At 37.6% G+C, this 10,794-nt stretch overlaps 1 protein-coding gene across 1 annotated transcript; it reads left to right on the top strand.

Annotated features, from left to right (window-relative positions):
- The first annotated feature begins 1,988 nt into the window (after positions 1–1,988).
- nipal4 (NIPA like domain containing 4) lies at positions 1,989–10,103 on the top strand. The gene is made up of 6 exons (XM_046867081.1): positions 1,989–2,274; positions 4,868–5,125; positions 5,761–5,817; positions 5,922–6,012; positions 6,235–6,395; positions 8,487–10,103. The coding sequence occupies exons 1-6, from the start codon at positions 2,241–2,243 to the stop codon at positions 9,098–9,100; spliced, it is 1,215 nt and encodes a 404-aa protein (XP_046723037.1). The 5' UTR covers positions 1,989–2,240; the 3' UTR covers positions 9,101–10,103.
- Positions 10,104–10,794: the final 691 nt, after the last annotated feature.

The raw sequence follows: 10,794 nt of genomic DNA on the forward strand, positions 1-10,794 counted from the left end.
TTAAACAAGTGAAAACGAACGGTATATACTACTATACATACCAGTGTTTACAGTGGTTATCATTGCATAATAAGTCCGCTTTGAGGTGAAAAACAATATCGGATGATAATCGACGTTCTTTAAATTAAGTCATGGGTCAAAATATGTGGGCAGCTTTCTAACACAATGCAATGGTTAAGACATTAAGGATTTCTGTCATTACTGAACTGCTAACAATATTTATCTTCAGTTTCTTATTATTTAATGTCAAAATATGGCTGATCCGATACTAAAGCTTTGGACACACCCGGTGAGTAGCATTTCCACCCCACTGGGTTTCCTCCTGGTTCTCACTTTTCCTCTAGCTGTCCAAAAACATGCAGGTAGAAAAATTGGCCATGTTAGATTGCCCCTTTGTGTGTATCAGGGTAAACAAACCCTCATTTACCAAAAAAGTGTGTGTGTGTGTGTGTGTGTGTGTGTGTGTGTGTGTGTGTGTGTGTGTGTGTGTGTGTGTGAATGGATTGGTTCCCTATTTGCATTGGATCCTTCCTCCCTGTGCCCAATATTCTGAATCCAAGAAGTTCTGGATCCACCAAGAACCCTGTTCAAGATAAAGCAGTTACAAGTTTATGTATAATAAATAAAATTGCCTGTTGTTGTTGTTGTTGTTTTACAATGTATGTGTTGAGGCACACGTTAAGGAAACAGTTTGTGTTACAGGAAAAAAAAAATTCTCGTACACATCAGAAAATAAAACTATAATCCGCAAATTAAAGGGTACCTTTTCATGTCTTAGTGGGAAAGGTGTGCAGTTTCAATTCAATACAATTCCGTTTTATTTGTATAGCACTTTTAACAATAGACATTGTCCCAAAGCAGATTTACACAGCTGAACAGGTTTTAAATTTTTTTATTATATGTTTAAGTTTATTCCCTATACATTTATTCCTAATGAGCACGCCAGTATCGACAGTGGCAAAACAGAAAAAACTCCCTGATATGTAGGACGAAACCTTGGGAGGAACCAGACACAAAAAAAAGGAACACCGTCCTCATCTGGGTGGCACCGAATCAGGATCAGGTGGATACGAGAAGAAGAAAAAGGACAGGACAGAGCAAGAGAGAGAGAGAGAGAGAGAGAGCAAGAGAGAGAGAGAGAGCGAGAGAGAGAGAGAGAGAGAGAGAGAGAGAGAGAGAGAGAGAAGGAGAAATACAGAGTAGAAGGGCAACAGGAAAAGAGTAATAATAATTACTTATCCTCATTTTGACATAAATTTATGATCAGGGTGCATTAGAGACCCTGGTAAGACCAGGTATGGAAGCACAACTAAAAGGGAGAGCCAGAAGTTATCCCAGATATGACAGATCTCTGGGATTAGAGATGGCCCTCCACACCACCATCCCCAAACCTGAGACCCCAAAAGTGGGAAAATACACTATATCCATGATACGTCCAGATCTGCTCATTACCTACAAATAACCTACATTGAAAAGGCTTTTTATAGTCTGAAACTGACTTGTTCAGTGCCTGATTCATCCTCACACTGAATTTCCGTGGCGTCAGGCTTTGGGTTAACGGAGCATGACGCCATGACTTATGCATAGGCTCAGCGCCGCACCCAGGCGTGTCACATTCTTCTCTCCTCTTGAGTTTAAATAGTTATAAGCACTACGAAAGGCAAGGAAATAGCAATAATGCCATCTATTCATTGCCTCCAGACATGTCGAATACAGCCAGGGCCTCTGTCCCAACCCGACACTCTGGTTACAGAACAGTTTCCTGTAACATCATGCATGCTAATATGCATATGCAGGTGTTAGTTTGGACAGTATTGGGTGTTTACTAAACTATTATACACGTGAAAATGTGATTTTTTTGAGGAACTTAAAAGTTAAACCAATGAAATGTTTTGTTTTTGAATTCACTTGTTATATTAGAGGGGGTTGACGGTGTTGTGTGGTTTCTGCCTCACGGAGGGAAGGTTCATCCTGTTAGGTGAGCTCGGGCGGTGCCCGTAGCCTCACCTCTCACACACACACACACACACACACACGCACTTGTTGCGCCCGACACTGACTCATCAGTGTGGATATAATGTCGCCCTGCCGACTTTAAACACGATACAAACAGCAACACGACCAGACTGAAGTGAGCATTTATTGACGGGGGATGTTAGTGGAAGCACCGGTGAGCGGATGAACTTGCGGATGAACTCGGGTTTATTACTCTAGAACACCGGGGAGGGAAGCAGGACATCATGCTGGTGATCCGACTCACTTCCGACTCGAATGGTAAGTGAATTTATTTATAATGAATTTAAATATATTTATTTATTTTCACTGCATTTTATCAGTGTAAAGCAAACCGGAAATGGCCAGTGTGTGTGTAAGTGAGTAAGAGAGTGTGTGTGTGTTTGTGTGTGTGTGTGACAGAGTGAATGTGCGGCTTTCGGTGTTGATGTTTACTCGCGCGTGTGAGTGCGCGCACACGCACGCACGCACGCGCTTATCACGGCTGCGCGCGCTCGAAATGGGGAAAAAAATTAGTTGGTTAGTTAATTGTTAGTATTATTTAGTCAGCTATGTATAAGCTTGATTGGTTGGTTATTTGGGTATTTGGTTAGTTATTAAGTTACTTGGTGCTACTTTACGAAATATATTAAATTTATTTTTTTATTTTTTTTGAAGTACAATGTTTGCATTTGGTTGTAGGGAAGTGTTGTGGGTGGTAAAGGTAAAGTGGTGACGTCTTGGGTCCTTGGACGTTTCCGGTTCGATTACACAGTGATACTGCCAGTTTTCGAATTGAGGGGATCCGGGACCCCCATTAGGCATTAGGGACAACCAATGACAAGTAGAAATAGATTTAGGGGGGTCCCCAAGATTATTTTAGTAAAAAAATACATGAATTACACAACAACTGGGGACCCTCATAAGACTTTGACTCAAGCACTGGATATTGCGTTTTATTTATTTCTGCGATTAGAAATATCACACTTAAAACTAGGATAATGTGGTTGCATGCGCTCTCAGACCAGGATCTATATTGCTAGCAGAAATTAGTGTTTAGATTTCTGAAAAACCAAACGACCCCTCATAAAACCTGACGGATTTGCAGATCGCAGTATTGAAGACAGAAGACTGGAGCAACTCGCGGTTATCTACTTTTATCTACAACCAACAAGTGATGAATTCAAATTTAATATGAATTAGATTACAAAAAATATACTTTACCCAGCATTAAATTGCATGCACCTTTTTTGTTTATTGGTGTCAACATTTGGGACTCTGGATGGACCATTCACACCCTCTCACACACTGTTCCACCATAACAAGGATCACGTGAAATTAATGTGTTCAGTGGTTTATCACTGCTGCAGTTCGAAAACTGGCAAGGAACTCAGAAGATCACTTGGACCAGACATGCACAGTATCATCACAACGCCATGGGGGAGGGGGGAGGATGGGGTATTTATTCTGCTGACAGAATAAATATACACTTTGCATGACCAGAAACCTTACACTCCTAATACCATAGCCAGTATTTAGCAAGCAGTACATAGTATAATAAACATATACATGTTTGTTCATGTTTCATATCAAAATATATATATTTTTGAATAAATGTAGAAAAACATTATTTACTCAGTTATATTTATGTCCCATTGTTCACCATATATGTCAGTAAAAGCACAAATGTTAATTGGTTAGTTGGTTAGTTAGTTAGTGGAATACTGTGAAATATTGTAACCCTATATTTAACATATTTAATGTCAGCTTTTGTCTGCTTTAAAAGATGTTTGAATTTAGTTTTTGTGCTGAGATTCATGTAAAGAATTTTATTATTTGTTTTTATTGATTTCGTTAATTAGCAGCATGAATCATTAAGTCAGTGGTCCACACAGTTATAGTAAGAGAAGTTTTGTGTGTGTGTGTGTGTGTGTGTGTGTGTGTGTGTGTGTGTGTGTGTGTGTGTGATTGGGGTGGGACCAATGTTTACAGAATAAATACACACTTTGCAAGAGCAGTGTGTCCGAAGTCCTAACACTATCCAGTATATAGCAAGCAGTAAATATTATATTAAAATATATAAAATATAAAATATATGTTTGTTCAAGTTTCTTCTCAAAATCCATTACCCCTTTTCTTATGAAATAAGTATATAAAAAGATTATTTACACAGTTATATTTCTGTCACGTCCTATTTATATGTTAGCTCAAGGCCATATGTTTACATATTTGTATATTTGATCATCAAACCTATTGTGTTGAACATTCCTAACCGCAATATACCGCAATAAACACTGGAACAATCTTATCTTTAAACATATGCACAGTTTCGGTTGTTTTTTTTTTTTTTTTTTTTGCTCCAACCCTCGAAAAACAAATTTGTGTTCACGGTTTCAGTCAGTCCCCTTAAACCTGTTACACGAGTTTTACCAATAAAGAAGCCACAGCATTCGTAGGGAAGTACAAACTTTTGCAAAGAGTTGTGTTACCACTGTGTTTTCATTCTCCCCAACAAGAGTATATGCAACAACAAAAAAAACACTGTATATCACAAGCAATTTATTAATAATGATTAATTTCCATTCTGAAGGAACTTCTTGTAATAAGGAACTTATCATAATAAATTCTCTCTCAAATACAGGAAGCAAACTTACTCTTAAAGTTGTATTTTTAATAAATGGCATCTGTAAAGGTTGGGGAAAATACATGAAATCATGCTATGTTAACTCGGAAGCTAATAGTACCAGGATGTTGAGTGCTGTTATACTCTCCAGGGAAGGCTAAAATCACGGGTCCAATCATGTTAACCAGTAATGTTAGAGTTGACTGTGTTCAAATGTAAGCAATAACCAAGCATATCTTTTTGAACATGTAGGGACTGCAATCAAGCTGGTTTGTCCATCGTTCAGCTCTGGGTGCACGATTGACTCGGAGAAAGCCAGCAACTGGACTTTGAGCAGCGAGTACAACTCCACCGGTGCTGTGTCGCAGCTTTCTTCAGACAAATGGAGCAAATGCGACTTTTGGATTGGCCTGAGTTTAGCCGTACTCTCGGCTTTTCTCATCGGAGGAAGCGTGATCCTGAAAAAGAAGGCTTTGCTGCGTTTGGCTGCAAATGGCCAAACCAGGGCAGGTCAGTGCAGTACATTGGTCTGTTTCTGACTGCAAACTACAAATACTACTACTACGTCTTTTTTCACCTATGCTGAGGACATTCTAAGCAAAACAATGTTCCCAGTGAAGCACAAATTAAGCACAGTAAACTTTGTTTGGTGTTATCATTGATTTGTTTATTTATTTTCTAGAAATCTTCTTAGTTGTAGGTTTCGAATACATTGCTATCCGGCTAAATTTGATTAGAGAGAGTTCGACCACAGAGCTGTTCAGGTCTCAAATCTGATTGGTCACATTGTGTATTCGAAAATCTAATCATAAACAGCTTCATTTTAAACAATGGGTAGCTGTTAGGATAGTGAAGCTTTCTATAAGAACCGCTTCGACTTAACATTTATGGAAGGAGTCTCCAGTGTTAGCGCACAATAAAGCTCTTATTGTAGGTTTAGGTTGGGTTATGTTGAGAAACACTATGATGTCATTGATTGATAAATGAATACATAAATGAGTGGTGAAGTTTTTGTAAGAAAGTAGCTTAATGAATACATTTGCATATGGAGCAGAATTTATTCTGAAGAATAGATGACGCACTGATGAACAGTCCAAAAGATGATCTCACTTATGCCAAAAATCTAATATCATTATCTTCTGTAGGTGAAGGAGGACATGGCTACCTGAAGGACTGGCTGTGGTGGGGTGGACTGTTGACTAGTACGTTTGTTTTATCATAACTCTATACCCAACCAGTATAACCATACAGGATCTAATATTCTATATTTGTTTTGGTGTGTGTGTGTGTGTGTGTGTGTTTACAGTGGGAGGAGGTGAAGCAGCCAACTTTGCAGCCTACATGTTTGCTCCAGCCACTGTAGTCACCCCACTCGGAGCTCTGAGTGTTCTTTTCAGGTGAAATGCCCTTTAGACAAAACTTGATATTTATCCTCACAGCTCAATATCAAATAACAGCAGTGACACCGTGGCTGTGTTACACATCCAAAGATTTCTTTTTCAATATTTCAGAAGGTGCCAAATAAACTGATAAGTGTATAAGATAAGCAGAGTTTTCCGTAATAATGACCTCTTTATTACATTATATTTACATTTCGCTGTCTTTCCTTCTCTTTTCAGCGCTGTGTTGTCTTCTCACCTGTTCGGGGAAACGATGAACCTGCTAGGGAAGCTCGGCTGCATGCTAAGCCTTTTGGGAAGCACCATAATGGTCATCCATGCACCAGAAGAGGAAGCTGTAACGACTCTGAGCGAGATGACCAATAAATTGTTGGACCCAGGTAGGTGTTTCTAATTCACTTCAAATGACACTTTGTTACTGTTCTCTTTCACAGGATTATTATTATTATTATTATATTATTATTATTCAGCATAATGAAGTATCATGTATTATAAATTCCCTTTCTGTTTTATTTATTTATTAATTTATTTTTCATTGACCTTTATTGTTTCGAAAAAAGGACGCGTATCTTCAACTTTATAAGCAATCGTTTGCAATGTAACTGAAACCCTGACTGGCATCAGGCATGTGTGTATTTATCTAAAGTGAGAATTTGACAGACAATAAAACACAATATAAAGAAGAAGCAAGCTGACACACGAACAATGATGAAGTGACCCACTAATGTGGAAGTGGAAAAAAAACAACAGTACACTAAACACACAAATAATAATTAGGAATAAAATAAATAATCGACGACATGAAGCGCAGTGATTACCATCTCGAAGTGGATTCTTTTCATTAAACAGCTTCATAGATTTACATTTATTGCATTTGGCAGACGCCCTTTATCCAGAACTAATTACAGTTACCTCAGTATACAGTTAAGGGTTAAGGGCCCGAGCAGTGACAGCTTGCTGGTGGTGGGTTTTGAAACCATGACCTTCTGATCAGAAGTCCAACATTTTATACACTGATTTCCACTTCACCTCAAGGAGAAAATGTGTTTCATTGCATTTAAACAATTACATTGAAAGATTATTTGTTATCTCTTTATAGCTTTATAGCTACATCGAAGTTTACTCCAGTTATCACTATAAAAACAGCCATTAGGTCACTTTCACCTAAAGACCACTATAGATTACTGATACCACAAAGTGTAACGACTACCATCCTTGGATGCCTTCAAAGGAACAGCTTTTACCTTTGATCGTTAAAAATCCTCACACTGAAGATGTGTATAGTTTATAAATAAAGATCACCATATCGAAATAACAGCACTTTTATTTAATTAAACTCAATTAATTGTTAGACTTGCATTATCAATCAAACCTTTTGATCAATCAGAATCTTGACTTTAACACTGCTGAGGTATAACAATAGAGATTATATTTTCTTTTCTGTGAACTAATGCTAGATTGTAAAAAGTAACAAGCACATGGGCAGATGCAGTGCTTTTTATAGGATGAAGGTTGTAGTAATCAGATCAGTGATTAAAACGTCTATGGTTATGCTCTTATAATCATGTCATGAATTCAGATGCTGGGTCCTTGAGCATGGCCCCAACCCTCATCAGCTCAACTGTATAATTGTAAGTTAAATTGTCCATAATGCCATAAATGTCATACATTTTAGTGCAGTCTAAGGCTTTCAGATCAGCCTCTGATTTTCTGAAATTCAACACTGTATCTATATCAGCATATCTGTAAAGAGTCTTTTTGGCAGAGAATGATCATTGTTAAAGGTGTCCAAAAAGCACCATTCTCTGTTGAAACTGTAAATATTTATGCTTCCTGTTCAGGCTCGGACAGGGCTCATATCTGAGCTGGGAAACGTGCAAACAGAATCCTGAAATTAGATGGAATAAACACACTTTCTGTTTACTCAGAGTAGAAAAAGTATATACTTCATATAGTATATATAATGCTTTAGAATTTTACTTAACAGTGGTATAAAGTAAAAAAAAAAAAAATGCATTAGATATTATTAATAAAAATGTTTTTCAACAAGTAAAATACAAATTCATGCCATGGTTTTAACTACAAAAACTTTAATTATTTTTCTAAAGAAGCCCTCAACACCCCCCAACCCCAAAAACATGAACATATTTTATTAATCATAATTAAAGGAAAGGGAGTGAATTTGCGTCTACAAAATGTAATTGAATGAATAAAAGTAGTTAAAACAATTATGTAAAAACTTTTAATAGATCAACATTTTGTAGGGATGTACAATTAGACACATTTTTTTAGCTCTTTTGTTATTAATGGTAAATAGTGGAATAAGAATCATATTGAACAAATATAACCTGGTTATAATGATGGCATTGTAGATCCATTACCTGTTTTCATTATTGTCTATTCAAATAATTGCACATGCTGGTCATAGGGTTAGAAAAAAAGCCATAATTCCCATCTTTTGTCTCCTCAAGGCTTCCTTGTGTTTGCCAGCATCCTCTTGATTGCCTGTTTGGTGATGATCTTCTACTTCTCACCTCGTATCGGTCATACCAACATATTAATCTACATAAGCATCTGCTCGCTGCTGGGAGCCTTTACCGTGTCTTCAGTGAAGGGGCTGGGCATCTTCCTCCGTACCGTCTTCGACGAGCCGTCGGTCCTGCGTCATCCTCTTACCTGGATCCTCCTGCTGACCTTAGTGGGTTCCGTCATCATCCAGATCAACTACCTTAACAAGTCTCTGGACACCTTCAACACGCTGCTCGTCTACCCGATCTACTACGTCTTCTTCACCACCGTGGTGCTCACCACCTCAATCATCCTGTTCAAAGAGTGGGGCTCCATGTCAGCCGTGGATGTGGTGGGCACCATCGGAGGCTTCCTGGTCATCGTGCTCGGTGTGAGCATGCTTCATCTCTTCAAAGATCTGCGTGTGACTTTGGATGAGTTGAGGAGCAATCTGTGCAATCAGCCTCAGGCACTGGACAGCCCTGGAAAAAGGGAGGACAAGCACATACTTATTGAGAATGTGGACAGCCTGCCGCCAATGAGAGAGGAAGGCCCTAGAGTCTTCATCATCAGCTGAGCAGGACATGCATTTAAACTAGACTTCTTTTGGATCCTAAAGTAGTAGCTAGGCACAAAAAAAAGGAAAGGAAGTGGTGAGCCATCACTAACCAGCATTTATCCTTAGTAATCTCTTTATCCCGGACAGGGTTATAGTGGATCCAGAACTTATCCCAGGAATACTGAACCTAAAGCAAGAATTTACACACATTCACAGACACCTTTATACATACAGGCAACTTAGAGTAGTTGATGTTTTTTGGAGGTGGGAGGAAACCAACCAACCCAGAAGAAACCCATGTGGACAGAAAATCATGCTTCAGCAGCTACAATACAGTGAGGTTTTGTTCATGTTTATAAATGACACACTGCATGCTGTTTTGGCATTATTTAAAAACTGTATGTGGTTCAAGTACAATATTTACTGAAAACTTGTATCCTCTTAGCTCTGGTACAAAACCACAGCAGCAAACGTCGGACACGCGACATATTTTGTGTGATCGTTGCAATGATACAGTATTTGAGTTAACAGAAAAATACTGTACATTTGATTTTTCTTTTATTACTAAACCTTTCTTAGAATGGTAGGAATTTCAGAGGTGTGTTCTCTGATAGAGGCGATCTGTGATGCATTTCATGCTGAGGATCCGCCTTGATGAGGCAGTACACTTGGATTGCTGGAATATTATTTCATTTCGGATACCTTTTTACAGGATTTTTTACATCTTTAAATCTTTAATGGTGTCATCTGTATTGTAATATTGCATCTATGGAATTCTTTTAATGCTGATGTTTGGACATCTTGCTTTATTTAGAGATTAGACGGCTTAGGTGGACGCCGAAAAACCAAAAAGCACATTTGTCAAAGCAATTTGATGCAAATCTGTGCATTCAGCTGCTGCTCGCTGCTCTTCACTTGCATGTAAGGAAATTTCCCAGGAAGCAAAGTACACGCTTTAGGTCAAAATCATTTCAGAGGCTTCAAGCTGAAACCTTGGGTGCAATTATATATATATATATATATATATATATATATATATATATATATATATATATATATATATATATATATATATATATATATACACACACACACACACACACACACACACACACACACACACATATATATATAATTACTAAAATTTGTGGACATCAGTTTATATTTTAAATAAAATGCCTGCTAATATAGAAAATAATATTTTATCAAAATAAAATTAATGCACAATAAATACATTGGCACAAACCAAATTGATTAAATAAATGCCAAAATTAATTTGTTAGACCCCATTTGGGTAATACAAATGTGTGACGTGTGTGTGTGTGTGTGTTTTACCTTTAATATTTTCCAAATACTTTAACAGAGGTCTTTATTCCTTCTATGATTCATTCATTCACTTCCTCGATGTGCAGAATCGTCAGGATTTTCTTCTTTTAAAAGAAATTCTAGAAACTGGACATACAATGATAATCCACTTCCTGGTTAGCGGCTAACGCTAGCACTATGGATTTCTTTTAATACCCCTGCCATTGTTGTGTATGTTTAATAAGTTGAATAATAATTGTAAAAAGTGCAAGGCAGAGACTAAACAAACTTGCAGTCCGTCACTTAATACTTAAACACTTGAGATATATATAATATAATATACGAGTATTTCGGGGTACCTTTTCTTCCAACTGCTGAATGTTTTATGTTTACTGCTATGCTGTATT

The sequence above is a fragment of the Silurus meridionalis genome, chromosome 15 (assembly GCF_014805685.1).
Source record: "Silurus meridionalis isolate SWU-2019-XX chromosome 15, ASM1480568v1, whole genome shotgun sequence".
In the NCBI taxonomy this organism is placed as follows: domain Eukaryota; kingdom Metazoa; phylum Chordata; class Actinopteri; order Siluriformes; family Siluridae; genus Silurus; species Silurus meridionalis.

What these genes read in the sequence shown, in the direction of transcription:
- nipal4 (XM_046867081.1), top strand. Translation starts at nt 2,241, where the DNA reads ATGCTGGTGATCCGACTCACTTCCGACTCGAATG. An exon ending in ACTCACTTCCGACTCGAATG is followed by an intron (nt 2,275 to 4,867) that starts GTAAGTGAATTT and finishes TTGAACATGTAG; the next exon opens with GGACTGCAATCAAGCTGGTT. An exon ending in GTGGGGTGGACTGTTGACTA is followed by an intron (nt 5,818 to 5,921) that starts GTACGTTTGTTT and finishes GTGTGTTTACAG; the next exon opens with TGGGAGGAGGTGAAGCAGCC.